At 50.4% G+C, this 24,810-nt stretch overlaps 1 protein-coding gene across 4 annotated transcripts in view; it reads right to left on the bottom strand.

The window, feature by feature from the left end:
• RAB11FIP5 (RAB11 family interacting protein 5) overlaps window positions 1–18,321 on the bottom strand; it is a 37,830-nt gene extending 19,509 nt beyond the window's left edge. The window contains exon 1 of one of the 4 annotated variants that reach the window (XM_058683699.1): window positions 17,557–18,321. In XM_058683699.1, the coding sequence (XP_058539682.1) occupies window positions 17,557–17,987 (431 nt within the window). In that variant the 5' untranslated portion in view covers window positions 17,988–18,321. Of the gene's footprint in view, window positions 1–98; window positions 433–17,556 lie in introns of those variants that run through there. The other 3 variants (XM_058683700.1, XM_058683703.1, XM_058683702.1) reach the window with 3 other exon arrangements.
• Between the last annotated feature and the right edge of the window lie 6,489 nt (window positions 18,322–24,810).

Below are 24,810 nucleotides of genomic sequence, written 5' to 3'. Positions count from 1 at the left end.
CCCACACCACACACATACACACACCACACACCCTACAACCCCCCCACATGCCTCAGTCAGTGCAATGCTGGTCACCCCCAACCCTGAGATCTGCCTACCCCATGGCACCAGCTCCCCGAGCTTCTCAGCTTCTCACAGACATAAACGGGTTGGGAGTCGGGCATCTTCTGTATGAAAAAACATCTTCCCAGGCCACGTGCAGTTGCACCCCTTTGGGAGAGTCCATCATGACTGCACCCTTGTGTGCCCATTATGAGCTATGCGCCTGTCCTGTCCTAGGTGACCCACGCGATGGCCCGAGTGCAGTGAGCCAGGGCCGCTGGTTTTCCCTCCTAAACCATCCACTGGGCAGGCTGCATCAGGGCAGACGGTGGCACAGGCAGGCAGGACAGAGGACCCTGCTCAAAGTGTGCGTGCATGTCTCCATGCTCTCACAGTATGCAGGGGCAGGAGGAGGAGGGAGAAGTGTGGGGAGAAGAGAGAGAGCTGAGAGATCAAAGGCATGTGTGAGAGGATGTGTCTGGGGGCAAGAGGGGTTACTAGAAAAACAAACCAGCTTGCATCGACATCCTCACACCCCTCCTTTCTCAAGCCAGTGCCCACCCTGGGCCTGACATTCCAACTCTTTAAAGGCCAGGCCCTAGTCACTTTCTCCAAACCTAGACCAGGCCCTATCTGGCACAGAAGATCCTGGGAGGTGGAGAAAAAGAGAACTGTGTGGACTCCACCCCAAACCCACTAGCTCTGAGTAACTGGAATCGGCAAGTACAGACATCCTTTGCTGGGTCATAAAGGTCAGGGGCCCTCAGTCCTAGCTGGTCACACTCCACACATCGCAGGATGAACAGTAGCTATCTGTGGGGGGTGAGGCTGCAGGGAACAATGACCGCCTCCATTGAGTATTTTTGTCCGGTTTGAATTTTTTATAAGGAATATATATATATATATATATATATATATATATATATATATATATTACTGTCACAATAGGAAAAAGAGACCAAAGAAAACGCTTGTTCCTATCTTATCTCCTCAGTTGCTTGAGCCACAGAACAGGCTGCTGGCCTCTCCCCTCCCACCCCTCAGATGAAGGGAGCTTGCATCATTAGACCACAGGGAGGCTTAGGTCCTCTGCCTAAAGGATCCTTGTTCCCTGCCCTTCCCTACCCCCATATAAGGTCACCTCTGCTTCTCCTGCTCTTCCCCAGGGAATTTGGGTCTGTGTCTGTCTGTCTGCTTGTCTGTCTCTGACCTGCTTTTCAGGAAGGCCAGGAGTAAAGAGGAAAGACTTTCCTTACCATTTTCTGAGACTCCCCCATCCAGAGCAGAGTGAGGCTGCCTCTAGACCCCAGCCACTGTCACCCATCTACCTCCCTACCAGTCCAGGGCAGGACTGAACTGGACCCTGCCAGGCACCTTGGGTGTCCTGGGACTCAACCAGAGCAGGCCTTCTCCAAAGAGTATGACCCACACCAGCTGGGATGGTAAGGCCACATAACCACCAGCTCCCAGACAAAGCCCACATCCCTCTCCTCGACCCCTTGCTTCTGCTTCCTCCTTCTGCCTATACAGATGGCCCCTAGAAAATCCCAGACCTGCCAGACCCTGTGGCACACGGTCCACTGGAGGCTAGAAGGCCACAGACATTGCCGACATGGGCTGATGATCCCTCAGTGAAACGATGGAGACTCTCTTTACAGAGCCCCACATGCAGCAGATCCCACTGGGCATCTCATCCCCACAAAGCGGGGTTCCCACAGGGAATGTGCCTACAGGGTCCTGTGGCCCAGCTCCAGTCCCACCTCCTCTAGGAAGATCTCGCAGCTGCCACCATCCTGGGCCAGCCCAATTCTTCCTCTTTCTGACCAGGCACAGGCACTCTGAACCAAACTCACTCCACAACCAGATCTGTTTGCAGTCTGCTCCACAGCTACCTAGTCCTGTCATATTCTGGGTGCTCAAGGTTCTCCCTAGCAGGACTGGGTTCCCTGCAGATACTTACTGAGTAACCCCCAGGGTACACAGCTACAAAGTAAATAAATAGCGCATGGCAGTAAATTCTGAGATGTTACAAGCTCTCAGTGATTCCCTGCCTCCACTCCCTCTCTTTTCCCTCTTGCTCCACCCACCCCTTGCTTGGAGCTCTCATCTGGATGCCCATGGCAGCAAAGCATGGTGGCTAAGAGCTGGGCTCTGCATCCTGAGTGCACACCCTGGCCCCCATCACTTACCAGGTTACTTCCCTAAACCTCCGTGTCCTCAGCCATCCAGTGGGAGCCACCCTCTTGGACCCCTGGTCAGTGCGGAGCCAATGCTTCCCATTTACTCTCAGACAGTGTGAGGGTCAAGGTGGGTGGGGCATCTGAAGTCTCCAAGGCCCAGGCAGCACACACGCAGGAGACGAGGGTTTGACAGTGACGATCATTATCTGGGACTTGTCCCGGGGTGTGTCTGCAGCCAACCCAATGGGCACCAACGAGAAGGAAGAGTAAGAGGAAACTCCTTGTCCCTGAAGAGAGATGCACAGTACGATGCTGCGCTTCAGGAGTAACATACATCAGCACTTCCCAAACTGCCAAATGCAAAAGGATCACTGGGTCTGGTTAAAATGCAGATCTGAGGCCATGAACGTCTGAGAGGCTCCATTTCCACCCAGCTTCTGGGGGATGCCCATGCTGCTGTGGACCACACGTGAGAGGGGGAGACGTGCAGCACGCTCATGTCCAAGGTTCTGTACCTCCTTTACTACCCACACAGTCCAGGAAGCGGGGTCCATTTTCTCCATTCTGTAGATGAAGAAACTAACCCACAGAGAAGGTTTGTCACTTGCCTGAGTCACACAGTGGGTAAGCAATGGATTGGAACCTGAACGTGAGGATGCTGAACTCTCAGCCCATGCCCTTGACCTTTAAGATGTAACATTTCTCATAAAGCTGAATGCAAACACTCAGGCCTCTGGACACCCTGTCCAGCGACAGAGGCTGGAAAATTCCTGGACGTATACCACAGATGCTGGCACAATCCCAGGAGGATGTCGGGATTCCGACACCCTGGAATGGTCACTGAGGGAACCTTGGGGCTTTGTCCTGTCTGCAGGCCATTAAAACCCTATCTGAGGGCAGCCCAGCCTCCCCCAATGGCCATCAGAGTCCAGAATTCCTGGGAGGACAGAACCATGGAGAAGCCTTCAAGGCCCCTTGCTCATCAGCCAGACCTCCCACAAGCTCCCTCAGGCTGACAAAAGTTCAGCAGGGCCAGCTTGGACTTAGGACTTGGCACTCAGCCTCTTGCCCTGCCTCCCCCCACACCCCAGGGACAGAGGACAAAGGTGGGATGGAAGGGGTAGGGGGCTAGTTGCCTCACCTGTTCCCAAGATTACGACCTTAGTTACTCCTGTCGGTGGGGCTTCCCGGCCCGCGGTACCCAGCTCTCCACCTATTTATCAGGGAATGCTGCTGGGCTAACAGCTGCCACACACCATAACTGGAAATGCCCAGCACCCGGTGAGCCAACCTAGGGCTGATGTCCAACTCACACATGCCCAAGTCAGGGCAGGTCCTGTCAGAGACCGGGGGCAGTAAGGGCTGTGACACACAGGCCCAGGCACACCTGACTCATCTTCAGTTCTTATCAGCCCCAAATGCAGCTTATGACCCAAATAATGGTGCCCCAGTTAGCCCCCACATCATTTGTTCTGTCCCCAAACCCAGGACCATCTTTGTCTCTTCTCCCCCACCTCGCACCCCACATCTAAACTTTGAACTCTGCTGGTTCTATGTGCAAATTATATCCAGAATTCTACCTGTGTCACCACTGTCACCCTGCAGTCCAGTCCACCAGGATCTCCCCGCTGGACAGGACAACTCCCTACCATCCCTGCTCCACCGGCAAATAGGCACAAAACACCCTGCTCCTCAGAATGGTAGAAAGGTCCCATCTTTGGGTCCTGGCTCCTCTGACGCTCTGCACAACTCACCCCACACTCACCTTCTTGATGTCCCTGAGCCCAAGGCCACTGCACTTGATCCTCCCAGATCGTCAGGCCACGGTTCCCTCACTCACTCACATCAGGTGTCCGTTCATCTGCACCTCCTCAGTCTTCCCTAGTACCCCCAGGGCACATGCCTTATTCTGTTTCTTCAGTGTACTTAGTACTACTGGACATCCCACGTGCGGGTGTGTGTGTGTGTGTGTGTGTGTGTGTGTGTGTGTGTCCTACCCAGTACAATGATGAGACGTCTGTCCTCCCCTGCTCTATAGGCAGCAACTGTATTCCGTTCATCTCTGCATCCCCCACACTTAAAAACAGCAGACATCTAAATATTTGTTCAGTGAATGAACAAATTAATCTAGCATTTGACTTTGGAACTTATCTGTCCCCATTCACAATTGAATAATTGTGTAACGTTTCTCTCATTACAAACCCATGGGTCTTACCCATGAGACCAGGAGCTCCTGGAAAGCAAGGGAGTGCTCCCTGCCTCCCATCCCCAATAGGAGTCCTCCGAGGTCAGGAGCCACAGGTGCCAGGCTTAAAGGGGACAGTTCCAAAAAGGGGCCTTCTTTAATCCTGACAGCCTTACCCCCCATTTCTGAGTGAAGAATCTCATTCACTTCCTTGGGAGAGAAGGCACTGGGCTAGATCTGGGAAGTGCCCAACCCAGTGAATGGAGGTCAGTGAAGGTGAGGGAGGTTGGGTGTTGACCACATTCTAGCCCATCATTAGGACACTAATCTTATCGCCATTGATAGCTACACCTCTCCTTTATCACTTATTGTGTGCTGGGCACCATACTATGCACTCAACACTCCCATGATACCTTACTAATCCTCTTAACAGCCCTGTGAGGTGGGTGTGGGGGGCAGACCTCGAGGGTGGCTACAAGCACGGCCTGTGGAGCCAGGCTACCTGGTTTAAGCCCCAGCCCCACCACCCGGGACAGGTCACTTAATCTTTCTACACCTCAGTTTCCATACCTACCTATAATGTGGGGGTAACGGATATTCAATCTGCTCTCCTCACAAGACAACTAGGAACGTTAAGTGGGCTATCTGTGGAGCACTCAGAGAATGGGGCCTGGCACAGGAGAAATGCCAGACGAGCGTCAGCTCACGTGTTTCTGCAGATGCAGACACGGAGGCACAGAGAAGTCCAATGAGTTAAGACACACGGTTCTTTTCAGTAAGTAGGAGAGCCAGGACGTGAACTCAAGCTCCCTGACTCCAGAGACCCTGACCTTGATCACTGCACTAGACTGCCCCTGTCTGCAAGTACAACCAACACCCAGAGACCCATGTCCCCATGTCCCTGCCCAACCAAGGAATCCAAAGTCACCCCCTTATTTCTCTAGGGCAGGGTTATGTGTTAGATGGAAGACAAGTTACATCTTTCTTTCCCCTAACCTCTAACTGAAATTTAGTATTTCTGCCAATGATGAGTTTTTGCCAACAGTAATGGTATATAGTAGCAGTCAGTACCCATAAGTGTGTTACCAAGAGAAACCAGACATTTTCACATCCCATTACAGTTGTGGCAGATGTTACAAAATATGGTTGATATCCATCACTACTCTGAACTTTAACTTTTTTAAAGTTTATTTATTTTTTGAGAGATCGAGAGACAGTGCAAGTGGGAGAGGGGCAGAGAGAGAGGGAGACACAGAATCCGAAGCAGGCTCCAGGCTCCGAGCTGTCAGCACAGAGCCCGATGTGAGGCTCAAACCCATGGACTGCAAGATCACGACCTGAACCAAAGTCGGACGCTTAACCGACTGAGCCACCCAAGTGCCCCCTGAACTTCAAAGCTATTAGACAACCACTGGACTGCATCACTTAATATAGTGATAACAGACATGTTACTTTAACAAATGTTTCCACATATTGATAAATGTACTTCAATATCATTGGTGTACTTTATATTCTATCCAGTTGAAGGGGTTGTTCTGAAAAGGGGTCTACGGGCTTCACCAGATACCAAAGGGGTCCATGGGACCAAAAGGACTCAGAACATCTGCTCTAGAGTAGGGAGGGAGCAAAGGCAGCAAAAAAAGCAGGTCTTTCCCTCCTGCCCCACTACACAACACCCAAGCTGAGATCTCAAAGCAGAGGACAGGCACTGCTCCCCATTTCCCACCCAGGGGTATGGGAGGGCCTGGCCAGGGGCCAGAAGCTGGCTCAAGGCCTTGAGTCTCTCCAGCGTCACGCTACAGTGCTCAGCCTAACCCTCAATACCCTGCATGCCAGTGAAGGTGACTCCAGAAAAACAAAAACAGCCAAATGCACCTGCTAGCTAGGGAGCAGGCAAGCTTGTTTTGATCATGCCCCAATACCACAATCTCTAACTTCCTGGAGGGTTGCTCCTCACCTGACCTTTCTTTGCTACAGCTATAACCCACCAGGTATGCAGTTTCTCTCTTGTGACTATGGATGCCACCTCAGCAGAGACAGGCCTCACTTCAGGCTACCGAACAGCTACCACCAGGCTGGGAATGAGGGGTCTTGCAAAGCTGATAGAGGCAGGAATCAAACCCCACCCTCTGAGGCAAATGAAGCGAAAAGGCCTGATGTACTGGCTGGAGAATCTTCCAGAAGGGAAAGTGAGGAGCCAGCACAAAGGAGAGAAAGATATACTGAGCCAGCTCTCCTTTCCTGACTTCACTCTCCCCATGTAGAGAGTTAGTACAAATGGGGGCTACAGGGCTCTGAGTGGAGAGGATTTGCAACCCAGAAAGTAAATGTTGGAGAAAACTGCAAGAGAAAACACAAAAATATCTATCCTTAACATTATCTGCCCCCATATTCCTACTCCAAGCCAGCCATCAGCCATTTCGAGTGATGTCGTACAGAGTAAATCATTTGCCCTGGAGAGAGTTGCAGCTCCAGACATGAGCCGCCTTGTCTCCACCATCCCCAGGTTCATGAGGCCCTGTCATCTCTGCTTTGGCAGGAACCCCCTGATGTGTAAATAACTAGGATCATGCACACTATCATGGGGCAGGGTGGATTTTTAATTTGAAAGCCATCACTACTTGAAAAATAATGGCAAAGAATTGCCATTCCTGCTATTCCTATGGAGGGTGACCCCAGAGTTGAGAGGGAAAGCTCTTCCTTATGCCAGATTCCTGAAAGGTGCAGAAGAAAAGGCAGAGCTGGGGACAGAGGTGGTGCTCATCCACGAATGCTAAACCCACTGGGTGACACGGTGATGGGGAACCATGGTGGCTGGGTCGGACTAACAGGACCCACTGCTCAAGCTGGGCCTCACTGACAGAGAGACCCTGACAGCGAGGCCAGGCAGCCGCATCAGCCACCCCACGTGGAAGGACTCCTTTCAGCAGGTGGGGCATGGGGACCAGGCCTTCCAGACCCAACAACTAGTGCTCAGGGGCTGGAGAACCGAGGTGAAGGGCAACATGAGGAGCTCCTCAGCCACGGCCACAGTGTCAGCCTCAAGGACAAGTGACCCAGTTCTATCAGGCAAGGGTCTGAGATAGAGGGGGAGGGACAGTCACACTGGGAGGTCTAACCAGGCATAGGATGGGAGCCCTATCTGATCCTGACTCAGCAAACCACCTAGGAAGAAAAAGTTCTGATATCAGAGAAATTTGAATATGGACTCTGATACTGGATGATTATTAAGGAACTGTTGATTTTGTGTGTGATAAGGGCATCATGGTTATGTTAGGGAGCACGGATTCATTTACACTGTCCTTCTGGTCCCACTTGGGACTAACAGTGCGTTTCCATTAAACCCCAGAGGCCAGGACACAGGCTTTTTTTCCTTATGCTATGACTGAGCCCTGCTCCTGGTCTCTGAGCCTTGTGCAGACCTGTGAGCTCAGCCCTGCCCACTCATGGCCAAACCTCAGCACAGGGCCTGGCATGTGGGATCCTGGCACTCAATGCCAACACCGTCCCTCTTAATTTTTTTTAATGTTTATTTATTTTTGAGAAAGAGAGTGGGGGAAGGGCAGAGAGAAAGAGGGAGACACAGAATCCAAAGCAGGCTCCAGGCTCTGCACTGTCAGCACAGAGCCCGGTATGGGGCTTGAACTCATGAACTGCAAGATCATGACCTGAGCTGAAGCTGGACACTTAACCGACTGAGCCACCCAGGTGCCCCCAACACCATCCCTCTTAGAGGCACAGGGCTCTCACCCAGACATAGGAGGCCTCAGCTAGACCTCCCAACATTTCCCAAGTATGTGCCAGGAACAAGAAGGGAGAGTCCTCAAGCAGCTCACATCTTGGTGGGGAAGTAAGATAGCCACATAAATCAGGAACGTGGTCAACACCACGAAAGTGCACAAGCTGCATAGGAAAGTTAAAGGGGAGTACTACGATGATTTCGGAAGGGTGGTGACAGGTAAAGACACGCAGAAAGGGGCTTTGGGGCAGGTAGAAGACTGCCTCCAACACTGCACTTAAGGGCTGTGACTTTATTCCGGGCCCTGAAGAGCGCTATGGGGTACAAAACAAGGACCCAGCCTGATGGATGCTGTGCTGTAGGAAGAGCGTGGGACAGCAGGGACAAGGACAGCACAGAGACAAGGCAGGGGCGACAGGCAGGAAGCTGACACAACCCAGGGCAGGACCCATGGCTGGGCTGACCCAAGCAACTCTGTACGCCTCAGCAGTTACTTCTCATCGTAAATTAATAAACTGCCATTCTGGTTTATAAAAAGGCAGCAGCAGCTATGCTAACAGTCCAGAACAGAAGTAAAAAAAAAATAATAATTTCCTAAACTAGGACAGGAGCAATGGGAGGGGCTAGGAGTGCCCTCCCTCTAGGGCCTCCTTTCCTCCCCTAGCAGTAGGGTGCCTCCACCCTGCACTCTCAGTACTTAATGACAGCAGGGACTGCTACTTACCTTTTACCCCCAAACCCAGGGATGGGGCCTGATATTTGGAACACTTTCCAATACTTGCTGGATAAATGAGATGGAATTGGCAAGGACTCAGCTAGTCCCAAAAATAAGTTGAAAAAAAATTATTTTAAGGTCATAGCAGGAAGACAGGAAGGAGATCCAGGTTCTAGTTCTGGATCTACTAAGTGGCTTTAGACCAATCATTTCACCTCTGTAAAAGGGAGCAATAAGAAAAGCCAGTTAGGGGCAGGAGGGGTGCCAACTAAGACTGTCATTACTCAGGGAGCTGGAGGGAAGCTGGAAAACCTCCTCCCCACAGTCTCCTGCATGGGATGCCCTTCCTCCTCTCCAAAACCCCACACAAGCATTCTTCCTCACATACTATCAGATACAATGACGTGTGCAGGGCCCTCAGGCCCATCTTCTGGCTCCCCACGCCCAATATCAAACCCACCCTTTGATTTGGTATCTACAGCAAGACTGTAAGCCAGACGCAGTCCTGGGGCAGGATATTGCCTCTTATCGGCCACAGGATGATTCTTATCACCCACTCTAGAACCAATAGTCCTCAGAGCCCAGAACCATCACTTCAAGAGCCGCCCCAGCCTCCGTGGACATGGCTTGCTCAACTCACCTCAGAGCCCAGCCAGGTCCAGCTTCCCTCCTAGGCACAAACATCTCAGCTAGTGCCCCCTACTGCTGCAGGCTCCAGAGGCCTGTCACTGTCAGCTTGCCTCAGACTGGCCAGCGACTATGCTCACTTGGCAGAGGAAAAGCCATAAAAATGCCCAGAGACGAGTCTAACCACCCCAAAAGCAGCAGGAAGTGTGTACAGCCAAAAGCACGAGGTAGGGGAAAAAGCACTGGGCTTGCAAGTCAGAGATCTGGCTGCCACTAACAAGTCATGTGACCTTGGACAAGTCATTTCACCTCCCGAGACGGCAGTCTCCACATCTGTAAAAATGGGGGTCACCTTGTCTGCCCACAGGGAAGAATGAAATGAGATGATGCCAGGAAAGCACTCTGAAAAGTAGGCCAAACCACACATAAAGATTTGGGTTCACTGTCTATCAAGGGCCTTTTATAAGCCGTCATCAGCCCCTAGGAACAAGGTGGCCCAGGACCCCCCAGTGATGACTCTGTCCAGGAGGAAGGAGAGAACCAGCAAGATGACCTCTCTCAGACGGTCTTGGTCAGATGGGGGTTGGGGACTAGGAAGAAATTCTACTTAACCACACCCCCTCTCCAGTTTGATCCTAACCCCATATTCACCCAACATAGGAGTGTTGGGTCATAGAGGACAAAGCTAAGCAGTGTCTGTCCCCTCTGCCAGGGTCCCAGTTCAGACGCACCATAGGTGGAGATGACAAACATCCTGTGTGGGATGGTCAGTCTGAGCATAGGTAAAACCTGTGTGTGGAGAACGCTGTATTTGTGCAGACAAACATTAAATGCATAGAATAACTTTGAAAAGTTACCCAAGAACTGGTAATACTCGTGCCTCTGAAGACAGGAGCTGGATGATTTAAGGTCAGGGCAAGGGAGATTTTTTCATGGCACACCTTCTGTACCTTCAGAATTTGAACCAAGTAAACTACTCAAAGAAATGATAATAATGGGGCACCTGGGTGCCTTAGTCAGTTAAGCATCGACAATTGATTTCGGTTCAGGTCATGATTTGTGAGATGAGCCCCACAGCAGGCACAGCGTGGAGCCCGCTTGGGATTCTCTCTCTCCCTCTCTCTCTCTGCCCCTCACCCACATGAGCACGTGTGGTCTCTCTCTCTCAAAATAAATAAACTTAAAAAGAAAAACACAAAATAAAACAAAATGCTAAATACTACCACTATATTAAAATAATAATAAATAAATAAATATAAAGTCAAGCTGTTTTGCTAAGAGATGCACGGAGGAAACTAAGATTGGCTCCCCTCTCCTGGCCCAGCCCCAGAACACTCACTTTCCCTTCAGGAAGGGAAGTCTACCTCCCAAAAACTCACCCAGCCTCCATCACAGCCTCAGCTATCATTCAAGGACCTGCCTCCCCCAGAAAGCCACCCTGATCACTCCAACCCTGCTGAATTCACCCTTCTCCTGACCCCTTCCTTCTCTCACATGTGTGTATGCTGCTTTGTAGGTTAATTATCCTTCCTGGGTAAGTCTTGTTTCAAACACATTTTTGCCCTTCTAGGGAAAGGGCTATACATTTCTTTCTCTTGTTTTCTCCAAAGCCCTGACCTAGGCACAGCGGTTGCCTAGTAATTGCTTCCTAAATATTGAACAAAAGAAAAAAAAAAAAAAAAAAGCAAACGACTGCATTACTGTGAGGCACTGGATGGCTCAGAGTGTTCTGTCACAGCAAAACAAGCACGTGATTCTTGAGAAAGGTCAGGAAGTCTTATATCTGGTGATGCTCCTAAGCTCTGCTCTACTGCACAAGCCAATGGGAGCAAATCTCTCCAGGGCTGGGGTGTCCAGGGCCAAGGCAGAGCTTCCCAGGCCTTCCCCAAGCTCCTGAGAGACCCTCTGGTGACACTGATATCCTCCCTCCCAAAGTCCCACACAACACCTCCAGCCCCTGAGACAGACATGACCAGATTTGGAGCTGCAGATCACACACGCCCCAATCAGCCAAGGCCTCACACAAGAGAAGCAGGCCATGCTTACAGAGCCCCAGAGACTGGCCCTGCGGAGGAGAGAGAAACCTTCAGGAGGGCAGCAGCCGAACCCCCATCCTATGCAGAACCAAATCATGAAAGAAATGGGGGAAAACTGAGGGGAACAGTATAGAGTGGTGATGAAGAGCACGGAATCTGAAGCTAGGGTGCCTGGGTGCAAATCCTGACCCTGTCATGTATGTGTGCCTTTAGAAAAGTCACTTCAGGGTGCCTGGGTGGCTTAGTTGGCTAAGCGTCCAACTTTGGCTCAGGTCATGATCTCACGGTTCATCAGTTCAAGCCCTGCATTGGGCTGTCAGCACAAGAGTCTTCAAATCCTCTATCTCCCTCTCTCTCTCTCTGCCCCTCCCCCGCTCATGTAAGCTCATGAGCTCTCTCAAAAATAAACATTAAAAAAAATTTTTTTAAGCGAAAAAAAAAGAAGTTACTTCACCTCTCTGTGCCTCAGTTTCTCCATTTGTTAAACAGAGTAACAATACCTACACCTCAAGGGGCTCCTGTGAGCTACAGTAAGTCAAGCCCATAGGACAGTGGCAGCACAAAGAAATGGCTTAGTAAATGATATGCCTCCCTAACAAGGCAATAACAGCCCCCTGAAACAGACTGCTACATGCTGCCAAGGTGGACCTCACAGGTCTTCAGTGTTCATCTCTTCCTCAAGGAGGTGTCCCTGACCACAGCTGAGCCCAGCAGCTCTGTATGCTCCAAACATCTCCAGTGCTCCCTGGCAAGGCCTGAAAACACAGCACTTGCCTATGGCCCTTTCTCCAAAAATATGGGGTTCATCCTCCTAACAAAGCCATTACTTTCCCAGCATTCAGGCTGGGATATCCATGTCCTCCCCTCCTCTGAGCCCCTCCACCCCACCCAGTGTCCAGACACTCCAGAAAAGCCTGTGGATGAGACTGCTCCTCCAGGCCCATAGATAAGCCCCAAGGCCCCCTTCCCTATCCTAGCAGTAATGTCCTTCTCACACTAAAACCCCCTGGGATGCACACAGGGCCCCAAATGCCTTCTCTTCGTTGGCCCGAAATCCTACAGCTCTGTGGGCTGCCAGGGCCTAACAGAGACCAGCAGAGCCCCACCCCCCACTGGCGGCTGAGTAGCTGAGTCGGTGTCGTTCCCCTCCCCAGCCTCAGCTCCCTCTTAGAGCTCTGACATTGCAACTCCATGATCAAGGGCTGTGCTTCCCCTCCCCGCCACACCCCAACCCCTGGGTCAGCTGAAGGTTGAGGTGGCCCGTGACAAAGCCCTTCCCTTGCACAGCTCCTAGAAGTGCTGCCTCCTGGGAATGGAACCTGCGGAGTCCCTGCTGGCTTGCCCTTCACTAAGGAGAGGCCTGGGCCCAGGCCCACACCCAGGCCTCAGCCCAACCAACTGACCAACTGACCAACACTGGGCTATCCAAGTGCAGCTCTTCTCACTGGCTGCCATCCTTCCTGAGGGAAGAAATAACCTAAGGGGTCCTTGGGCAGCTCACCAAGAGCAAAGCCGTTAGACCCTTCACTGGCAGCACAGCCAGCTATATAAAGGACCCACATTGTAGACTGATTTTTATCACTTGGCTGTGAAAAGGGCCAACGCTTCTTCATGACTACACAATTTTGCAGAGGACTGGCCCTGCACAAGGAAAAACATAGCAAACTGACTCGCAGAGAGCCCCGAGAGCTCCTGTCATTGTGTTAATGATCTGTCCTGGCACAGGATAGGAAGGGCAGGGAAAATGTGGACAAGGCCAGGCTAGTCATTTAGCTTCGGCAAGAGCGTCGTGGCACCAGGGGAGCAACCATAACAAGTGCAGCCGGCGGCCCCCATCAGTGGAAAGGGAGAGCCCTCCGGTTGCCTGGAGTGGAGGAGCTGCTGAGTTATGCCTGTCCCCGGCTGGCTTCGGAGAGGAGAACAGGGCAGAGACGGGGTTCCCACCCAGGGCCAGATGCAGAGGGAAGGGGAAGCTGCTGTGCCAGCCAGGAGCCGCCCAGTCGGAAGGAGGAGTCACTTCCTACCCCTCCCCTCTGCCCCAGCACTGCTGCTCAAGCAACCCCAAATAAAAACTACCCGTAACTCAGGGAGTGGGAGCCAGACCCTACCCCTCCACCCCCCACAGCCAAAGCAGACTTCCCCAGCAGCTCCACAGGTCTGGGGTTGGAGCAGGAGCCAAAACCAAGGACCCTCATGGCCTCAGCTACTTCCTGAGGAGCAGTCACATCTGGAAACTGGTGGAGAGAAGGCTGCGGGGTCACGGGCACAGGAATGCACAGGCTGTCTGGAGGCTAAGAGATGAATGGAAGCCCTCAAACACCAGCCCAACCGTAGGCCAGCAGGCTGCATTTTCCCTCAGGTGCATCTCGCAGTGCCCCCAACCCCACCACTCTCAAGGGATCTCAGGTCTCCATGCCCAGCCAGGCAGAATACTGTAGTCTCAAACCTAAGCGGTCCTGGGCCACAGGCCTCCACAAGGCCCTCCATAAAATCAGTGGCACAGGTCTGACCAGATGCAACAGAACCTATCAGGGTGCCACAGTTAACAGCCTTGCCGTGGTCCCAACAGTTCTATGCTTTGGGATAAAAAAAACCAAACCGGTCCCGACCCAAATTAAACCCAGACTCAGCCTTCCCAAGGGGCCAGGCTCTAACCATGAATCTAATAGGCCCAGGATGGGTGGGGAGGGGTTCTTTACAGCAGGGACTCTTTTACTCCACACACAGCACCCACTGGAGAGTAGTACCAGGAAGGGTACAGAGATAAAAACCAGAGAGGAAATAGTGGAGAAACATCTCAGGATTTTCAGACTTGTGATGATGCATATATGGCTTTACTGGGGGGAGATAGCTATAATCAGTTTCCTCCTGTATTACGTTAAATTATGTTTTGAGGACTTCCTCTTCAATTATTTGGAAGCCTCCAGTGAAATCCCTCACCTCAAAGAGCACCCCTTGACAAAGGAGCTTCAGGAGCCGTGAAGGCACCTCGCACCAGTCACCATCATCACCATCATCCCACAAGGCAGGGTCCTCAGCGTAACCACAACACCCATACTTTGAAGCCTTGCTCTAGGTCTGCAACTATACCAAAGCTTTTATAGACACTGTCTTATTTAACGTTGCGATTCCATAATTATTATTCTGACCTTTGCAGAAATGAGGAGACGGGTTAAGAAACTCGCCTGCTAGGAAGTCACAGAACTAGGAGTGAAACCCCAGTCTCCAGGTTTTTAAACACTGGGCTGTCCAGCCTCCCCGACAGGGCAGGGGCAGCTCCAGCCCAGGCTGCTGGGGGGTGCTACAAGCTGATCCGAGCCGGGCTACAGCACTGCAAGAGGCCTCCCAAGCCCAGCCCTAGTTCTCAAACCTGGAGCAGCAAAGAGAATGAAGGACTGCAAGGGGTCAGCCTATTTCATCAGGCACTCTCATACTCCTGGATGCACTCTGCCACCCACGGTCCTAGGGTTTTCCCAGGCTCAGGCTCTTCTAAGTTCTGTATTGTTTCCCCTCATCACATGAGAAAGTTTTTTACAGGGCAGGGACATCACCCAGACACTGTTACCAACAACCTCCCTCCACTATCATTGCTTTTCACTGACCAGCAACCACATCTAGATGCTTCACCTGCACTCTCATTTCATGCTTCACATCAATCTTGTAATAGCCCCATTGGACGGATGAGAAAACTGAGGCACCAAGAGTTTATTTGACTTGCCACAAGGTGGCAAGTTTGAGACTAGAATCTGTTTCTTGCAACTCCACAGCCCCATCATCATAACCACGAGGCTGCCCTTCCCCAGTCAGGTTCTGTCTTGGTGACACAGGCCTGCTATCTACCTTCCACGAGACCACCACAACTGACTGGCTCCTGGGGTTAGAGTGGATGGTGTTCTCCACCATTATTCAAAGCTTAGGAGGCTACACCCTGGTCCTCTCCATCTTGCCCTCTCCCCACTGGGAAATGTGCAGACTCACTGTCTTAACAGCTCATGCCAGGGTGCTCCCAGGATATGCAACCACGAGTGGCCATTAAAGTCAGAGGTGGGAGGTGGGGACCAGAGTTGGGAACAGCAGCTCTCACCCTCTGTCAGTAGGCATGCTGTTAGGTCCAGCTTACCGGAAGATCAGGCAGATTTCACAGACTTTTCCTCGTCCCACCAGGAGGGCCCCTCTCCTTTCTGCCCCCTCCAGGTTCTATAAATAACCCAGGTCAATGCAACAGAGGAAAAGCAGCTGGTAGGTGCGGAAAGATCCTGGTGAGAAAGAGGACTTCTATAAAATAAACTAAGGCTCCCTTCAGATCAAGGGGTGGCAAGTCAAATTCACCAAGAGGGACTGTCCTTGGCTGCAAACAGGCAGGCCCACCTGGGCGTACAAGCACAGACAGCTCAGGAAGAACCAAAGACCACGAAGAAATCAAGAGCAGAAATTGAAAAAGATCAAAGCTCCCCCCACCCCAAGTCACGGACTTCACAGAGGCCTCTCCCCACAAGCCTAGAGACTTTCTGTCTCCCCCTGTATACCAGGGGTATCATGTACTAGTCTGGTCAGATTAGCTGAGTGGTGGAGGCTGAAGGACCAGGAAAGAAAGGGGTGGAATGAATTTGGGGACAGAAGCCTCTTCAGGAAAAGAAAAGGGCTAAGAGATCCAGAGGAGAGCTTTCTGCCCCACCCCCACAGCCTCCCTCAGCCAGAAAGGAAGGAGAGGACAGAAAAGCGGAGGAAAAAAACAAAACAAGGGCCAAACTATACCACATGATTCCACACCCAGCAACCAAACAGCAGCAACTCAGAGAAAAGGAGAGGAGAAGGCCAGGGGAGGGGGGAGGTGGAGTCAGGTCACAGCCCTGCCCTGAACCTGCCCTATGCTACCCAGCTTCCCATTCCAGGCCACAGAGCCATGAAGGCCCTTTCCTCCACACGTTTTGAAAAACATTCAAGGTCAGATCCTTTCTAACCAAATCCTGCTCTCATATGGGTCTGTACCTGCTCCAACAAGGTTTCCTAGATTTACTCAGTTAGATGCCATTCCAGGTGGGCAAACCTTTTCAGCACCTGTCCCCACCTAGGGCACACCCCTGCCCCCATCCCTTTACCCTCCTCATCCAGGGTCCCTGGGGTCCAGGGGAGGTGTCACCCCAGTTAACCCCTTGAATGATCCACAGCAGGTGCTCAGCCCTAGGGACTGGCTTTCAGATCCTGCCCAAGTCCAAACAGGAAATGGGGTTCCAAGTCTGAAGCCTTGATCTTAACACAGGGAAGGTTAAACACTGCCAAAATAAATGATTAAAAAACACACAGGCCCTTCTAGGTGGAAGTGGCTGGGAGATGATCTCCTGCTGTGCACTAACTGTGACGCTGCCTTCACCTCAAGCAGGACAGGCAGGACACTTGAAGGCTGCCTGAAGGGTTTCCTTCCTTTAATTAAGAGGTTCTCCTGTTTTCAGAACAGGGACACAGAGGGGCAGGGTTCCAGAGGCCATCCAAATACCAGGCAAGAAGCAGATGCCCTCTGCATTTTCCAGATTTGGTGGGGCATCTCAGGTCAATCTAGCCGTCAAGTAGAACACTGCACCTTTCCTTCCCCCACAGGGCGAGGCCGTGGACCTCTCCATTACCCTGCAGGCCTGGCTTGGGGCAAGCGCCTGCAGTGCCCCTCCCCTTCCAGGAAAGGGAGACAGGCCCAGAGGCCCTAAGAATGGCCCCAAGATTTTCCTTCTTGAGGTTCCCATGGTGCAAGGGCCTCTGGATCCCACTCCGAACTTTACCGGGCAATCTACTCCTAAGGCTAGGCCACCAATCATACCTCCCCCCTAGGCTACCCAAGGACACACCAGCAGCCAAGCATTGAACGTCGCAAGGAAGGGGATCGATCGGAAGGGGATCCAAAATGCAAAGAGGCGGTTTATGCCCTTGAGCGCGCGGCAAAGGGCGCACAGCCCTGGCCGAGGTTCGGGGTCCCGCTCCCCCGCCAGCCCCGCCCAGCGAGGCCTTTAACCGTTTCCGCGCTCTCGGCGCCCCTCACTCACTGCGTGTGCTGGGCGCGGCCTGCGCCGAAGACCTCGTCCAGCGCCACCGTGGCCTGGCCCAGGAACTTGTCGACCCCGATGAGGGAGCGGTGCATGGTGGTGAGCACCAGCTCACAGGCGGCAGCGGAGCCCGCGGCCCACGGCGCCGGGCCCGCGTCGGCCTCCTGCGCCCGCAGCAGGCCGTCCAGGGCACCAGGCGGCAGCTCGAAGGAGCACTCCTCGCGCCACTCCGGGCAGCCCGGCGTCTTCTCCACCACCGACGTGCTGTACTTCTCACGGCCCACCTGGATCACCGTGTACGCGTCGCTAGTACTGCCCGCTCCCGAGCTCTTGCCCCGCAGCCCGCGGGCCCGCAGCACAGTCACCTGGACGTGCGTGGGTAGCCAGCGGGAGGGCCCAGCCGCCGGCTCGGCGTCCCGCACCAGGGCCATGGCGGGGCAGGCGACAGCGGACGAGGGCCGGCAAAAGCGGGAGCAGACACGGAGACCGTGAGAGGAACCAGGCAGCGGGCGGAGGGCGGTCAGGAGCCGGCTCCGAGCGCCGCCGCCGCCACCACCGGGCCGCCGCAGCTGCGGGCTGGGCTGGGCCGAGCCGGCAGCCGCCTCCCCGCCTCCCCGGCCGCCGGCCGCGCCACGACGTCAGCGCCCCGCCTCTCGCCCTGCCCCGCCCCGCGACCCAGACCCGCGCGGCGGTGCGGCAGTGCAGCGGGGGCACTAGCTGTCGCGCCCCGGCGCTGGCCTCCGCAGACCCGACCGGAGCTGGAGGGGCCGACGGGGACCAAGGGGTGGGGCGTGCGGCCACTGCAGAGGGGTGGGCGGGGCTCCGGCATTGGCCCCGCCCCGGCCTGGGGGCACCCGCGGAACCCCGCCTCGCTTGCGGGAGCGCGGCACCCTCTGCCCGGTATGAAAAGCCCGCTCTGCGTCTCCCGGCCAATCCCAAATCTTTCTTCAAGATGTCCCTGCTCCGAAAGCCCTGCCCTGCAACTGCCCCGGCCCGCCCCTCCTGGAATGGCCATCCTCTTGGCGCGGGCAAGTGGGGGTGGGGCGGGACCCCGCTGCCCCCTCCGTCTCGAGCCGCGCTCCAACCCTCCTCCAGCCGGTCCCTGCCAGGGAAGATGCTGCGTGAAACAGAAGTGAGTCCCGCTCTGGCACGTGACTGGCCCGCGACAGCTAGCTGGAAGCCGGAGAGCTGCCCCGGCTTCGGACCTCCGCGCGCTTCGGGACCTACTGATGAAACGAGACCGCGCCGCGGAAGGCGGGAGAGCTGGGCTCGCCCTTAGCGGACACTGCGGTGGAGAGCAGCGTGATGAATAAATAAGTAACGACATCAATATTTCAGCTGGAGCTCCTGCGTCACTGGTTGACGGAAATTATAGGCTCTAATGGGAGTTTTAAACAATTACTTCCACCCATTAAGTGCCTACTACGTGCCTGTGTGTAAAGCCCAGGGGTATGATTTGAATGCTTGGCTTATTATTAATAATGATAACAGTGGTTAGTAATTATAGATGCTGCATTTCGGCCAGTGCCGGTCCATGTACTTTATATGCATTACCTCATTTTATCCTCAGAGCAACCTTCTGGATGAGTATGAGTTTTATTCCTATTTTCCAGAAGGTAAAATTTCAGCTTAGAGAGGCTAAACTGCCCACGATCCATAACTGGCAAAGGTGGAATTTGAACCCACACAGATGACCCCACAGCCTGTACTTTTTAAAATCCTACTTTTTAAATAAAATGTAACACATACACCTAAAGAAAATCAAATAGGACAGAAGCGCTTATGACGAAAAGCGAAAGATTCCCTCTCCACGGCTGTATCCAAAGAAAACTCACTTACAGCCATTTGTGTTTTCAAGCCTGGTGGGTACCTCCATCTCTCTACATAAAATGCTTACATAGATGGATTTATCAGGGCCATTGTCTATTGTCTTCCTGCTGTGACAGATAATGTATCTCACAACCATTTCCCTCCCTCAATCTTATGTGATAACCTATTTTTAGTTCCTCTGGCTGGCTGCTTTTATGGCGGAAACCTGTATTTCTTCTTGGGAAGACTCTCCACAGTACCCCTTGACATCCTGTGCTATGAGAGAAGGATGCCAAAAATCCCAACTCTGCCGGCCATGTTCTCCACCACAATATGGATACAGAGAACCAGTACACCAGGCACTGGGGATCCATGGGAACACACACACCACAGGCCTGATCCTGACAGCCTGCCACCTTATCCCTGCATTCTGAAGACTGGGGTGGAGGAGTCCTGGGCACTGAGCCCCATGGTCCAACATCCCTGTGGATAGCACCTATCTTTGAAGCAGCCAGATCTGCCTGTGGGTCTTGGCTTTCTGCCACTTCACGGCAATAAGATCTGAAGATTAAACCAGCTCTCTAACCTCTATCAGCCTCATTTACTCATCTAGAAAATGAGGATAATGATGCCTACTTCAAGCAGTTGCTGAGAAGATTGCGTGAGAAAATATTGTGAAAGATTTTAATGCAGTGGAGACCATCACAGATGATCTCAAGGCATCTGAAAATCATATACAGCTTTTCTTCTGATTATAAACATAACTTGGAAAATGCAGAAGAAAATAAAGGAAATACAAATAGGTCATAATCTCCCCACCCAGAAGTAAACATTGTTAACCATTTGTTGTGTTTCTATCCAAGCTTTTCTCTACACTCTGTTGTTGATGTGTTTGCATTATGCCTGTAGGCAGCTGTAGTGTAGCTTTGGAGTGGGCGTTGGAGCCCTGGTTCTACCATTTACTTTACATGTATTATCTCATTTACCCCTGAAGACACCGTTTAAGGCAGGTGCTGTTGCCACCTTCGTTTTCACTGATGAAGAAACCAAAGCGGAGAGAGAGCTTGGGTAATTTTCTCCAAGTTTCTAACTGGAAAATTGCAGAGAATGGGCTTGAACTCAGGTCTGAGGGACTACTGCCTGTGGCACTCTGCTCTCACACTAGCTTGTTGGTCATATAAGCACTACATAATTCGGAGTTGATAAAGCAGGAAGTGTTGTCATACCCATTTTACAGATGAAGAAATTGAGATATAAAAACGTTAAGAGACTTAACCAAGGTTGCACTCAGGACGAAGCCCCAACTTTAAGAATGGATTCCCCAAGGGCTTTGCAAATGAAGACATCTTTACCAAACTGCAACTAACATACATTAGTCACCCTTCTTTAATGGTTCTGTTTAACCTGTTTCCTCGTTCTCTAACACAACTAGACTGCCTCCCCCCCCCCCCCCCGCCCGCCCCCATGGAGTAGCAAGGCTGCAGGAAAGGACAAAACAGAACTCAGATGGACTACTCCCTCTCTCCTTCCTCCTGCCCTGGCCCACGCAGTTTGGCAAGCTCAGGCTTCCTGTTGGCCTGGGACTGCAGCTATAGGAGGGCAGTGAAGCCAGGCAGGGCTCCCCTGCAGGTCACTTGGCCCTAGGAGGAAAGGGCCAGGTCTTTTAGCTATCTGTGGGTGAGAAAAGAGCAGAAACTCTGAAGACACTGAGGTCTTGACCACCTAGAGATATGTGTCCTCCTCTACAAAATGAGGCCACCAACATCCCCATCCCCTGCAGCCTGCCATGAGGGTTAGACTAAGGACCCTCTGGCTTCCCCTACCTCCCCTGGGGCCGGGTGTGCTCATGCCTTCCTGGGCCTCTCTAGTCCGTTAGGGGATAGTTCTTGCTATAAAAAAGTGGTCCTTTGTGTAATTTCAACTTGTTGCTTCGTTCTGCAATACCATAAAAGCCCATTCACCCTTCCACATAGGTACTTCAAATATCTTTACCTGGCTCTTCGGTCTACATTTCCCCTTGTTCTTCACCTCCCCTTTCCCGCATCTGTTTTCTAGGCCCCTCACCATAGTAGAGTCACACAGCCCAGGTTCAAATTCTAGTGTCACCAGTCAGTGGCATTATAAGCTTGAGAAAGTTACTAAACCCCACTGAGTCTCAGTTTCCACATCTATTAAATGAGCCTAATAATAGAAGTCACCTCAAAGGGTTAATAAGAGAGCCATCTTAACACACACTAAGCAGTGATAAGTATTATCATCTTAGAAATCTTTGCTGAAAGCAAACGTTTGTATTTCCTTGTTTCATTTGCATTTCTTCGATTGCCAATGAGATTGAACTTTATTTTTCATTATTAGTCATTTATATTTCCTCTTTTACTGAGTTGTCTATTCTCTGAATTATCTATTTTCCATGCTCATTTTTCTTTGAAGCCTTAATGTCTTATTAATTTTTGTTAGCACTTTACTAAGAATAACACTTTGTCTTTCATATATTTTGCAAATCAGTTTGACCAAAGAGGTTATGTTGTCAAATCCTTGAATTTCTTCCATTGTCTCAAGGTTAAGTTCTTCCACACTCACAGGTCCAATAATATCCACTCATATTTTTTCTAGCTTTTAAGTTGTTTGGCTTTTTCTTTGTTCTTTCATCATCTTTAAATTCTTCTATATACTATTTTAGTGAAAGGTTTGGAAATCTAACTCTCTCTCCCCCAACAGCCGTCCGTACTTCCCAGTACTTATTGCAAAACACTATCCCCTTGCCATTGGTTTTCTAGTATACATTCTTATATATACTGTAGACAGAGCCTGGACTTTGTTTTCTATTCTGCTGAGGTTTCTATCTTGTTGCCAGTGCAATTCTGTTTTAATTATTGTTGCCTTTTTAAAGCCTTACTACAACAGAAGAGCAAATCTTCACTCATTTCTTTTTTTCAAAGATTTTATTGCTATTCTCGCCTGTGTATTCATCCACATAAGCGCTAATTCTTTTTGGAATTGTAAGAGAAATTGTTATGAGAAAAATTAGTATCATTACAAGCAATAGCTATTTAAAATCATGGTATACTCCCTAAAATTTGGAGTAAGACAAGGATGTCCTCTCTCTACTTCTATTCAACATTGTGCTGGAGGTTCAAGCGAGGGCAATTTGGCAAGAAAAATAAATAAAAGTAATCCAGATTGGAAAGGAAGGGTAAAATTATCTCTGTTTGCAGATGACGTGATCTTATAAATAGAAAATCCAAAGGAATCCACTAAGAGACTATTAGAACTAACAAATGGGTTCAGCAAGGTTATGGGATACAGGTTCAAAATACTAAAATCAATTGTATTTCTGCACACTAGTAATAAACAATTGAAAAGAAAAATGAAAAACAATTCCATTTGTAAAAGCATCAAAAAATAAAATATAGGGTTGCCTGGGTGGCTTAGTCAGTTGAGCATCCAACTTTGGCTCAGGTCATGATCTCGCGGTTCATGGGTCTGAGCCCCGCATTGGGCTCTGTGCTGACAGCTCAGACCCTGGAGCCTGCTTTGGATTCTGTGTCTCCCTCTCTCTCTGTCCCTCCCCTGCTCCCACTCTATTTTTCTTTCTCTCAAAAATGAATAAACATTAAAAAAATTTTTTAAGAAGTTGTTATGGTCAATGTCATTTAGAAAAGCCTTCCAAAAATTAAACAAAATACCAAGAAATGAACTTAATGAAGTATAAAAGTTGTACACTGGAAACTACAAAACATCACTGAAAGAAATTAACAAAGACCTAAATAAATGGAAAGATGTTCCATGTTCTTGGATAGAAGACAATATTGTTAAGATGGCAATACTCCTCAAATTGATCTATAGACTCAACACATTTTCCGACAAAATCCTGTTATTTTTGCAGAAATTGACAAGCTGGTCTTTAAAATCATGGAAATGGGAGGGACCCAGAAGAGCCAAATAAATCTTGAAAAAGGACAAATTTAGGGGACTCCTACTTCCCAACTTCAAAACTTATCTACAAATCAGGACAGTATGGTACTGGCATAAGGATAGCCATATAGATCAGTGGAAGAATTGAGAATCCAGAAAGAAACCCATATGTTTATGGCCAATTGATTTTTCAACAGAGGTGCCAAGAGCATTCAGTGAACCTTTTCAACAAATGTGTTGGAACAGCTAGATATTCACATGCAAAAGAATTAATTGTACCCCTTCCTTACACCATACACAAAAATTAACTCAAAATAGATCATAGACTAAATGGAAGTGCTAAAAAATAAAACTCTCAGATGAAAAGGGAGTAAATCTTCATGACTTGGATTAGGCAAAGCTTTCTTAGAACACCAAAAGCACAAGCAACCAAAGAAAAAATAGATAAACTAGACTTCATCAAAGCTAAAAGTTTTTGTGCTTCAAAGAACACCCTTAAGAAAGTGAAAAGACAACTTGCAGGATGGGAGAAAATATTTGTAAATCATACATCTGATAAGAGACTGGTATGCAGAATATATAAAGAACTCTTACAACTCAACAATAGAAAGATAATCCAACTCTAAAAGGGGCAAATGAGAGGGGCCTGGGTGGCTCAGTCGATTGAGCGTCCAACTTTGGCTCAGGTCATGATCTTGCAGTCCGTGGGTTCGTGCCCCATATAGAGCCTGTTGCCTGGAGCCTGCTTCAGATTCTGTCTCTCTCTCTCTCTCTCTCTCTCTGCCCCTCCCCCACTCAAGTTTTGTCTCTCTCTCTCAAAAATAAACATTAAAAAAAATCATTTTAAAAACATTTTTTCAAATGATTTGAATAGATATTCCCTAAAGAAGATAGACAAATGGCCAATATGCACATGAAAAGAAATAAAAAACATTAGTCATTAGGAAATGTCAATCAAAACCACAATGAGACACCACCTGAAACCCACTGGGTGTGGAAACATTGAAGCCCTCATTCATACATTGCTGGTGGGAATGTAAAAGGGTGCAGCCGCTTTTCAAAACGGTTTGGCAGTTCCTCAAATTGTTAAATATGGCAGTTACCGTATGACCCAGCGATTTCATTGGAATAGAAATATACAGAAATATATCCAAAAGAAATGAAAACATGTGTCTACATAAAAACTTGTGCATGAATATTGATTCCCAGATTCCCACCCTAAAACCTACAAACTAATCACCACCTACATTTCTCCCATCTCAGAGGAAGAGGTATTCCTATGTGCTTAATTTCCCTCTCTTTGCTTTGGGGCACTCCAGGTTTCCATCTCCTCCTTCATTTTGGTATTTCTCATCCACTGGCTCCTTCCTGTCATAATATGAATGTGTTCAAGTCCCTCCCAAGAAAAACAGAGAAAATATCAAGCTGCTTCTCGCTGTCAGCCTACACCATGTCCTGCTTTCCATCAGATTTGCTGAAGATGATATATCCTCCTAGTCCTTATCCCCTTCTCCAGTCACACCCCAAACC

Source organism: Neofelis nebulosa, chromosome 9, assembly GCF_028018385.1.
Source record: "Neofelis nebulosa isolate mNeoNeb1 chromosome 9, mNeoNeb1.pri, whole genome shotgun sequence".
Classification (NCBI taxonomy): domain Eukaryota; kingdom Metazoa; phylum Chordata; class Mammalia; order Carnivora; family Felidae; genus Neofelis; species Neofelis nebulosa.
This window is presented reverse-complemented; position numbering and strand designations above follow the sequence as displayed.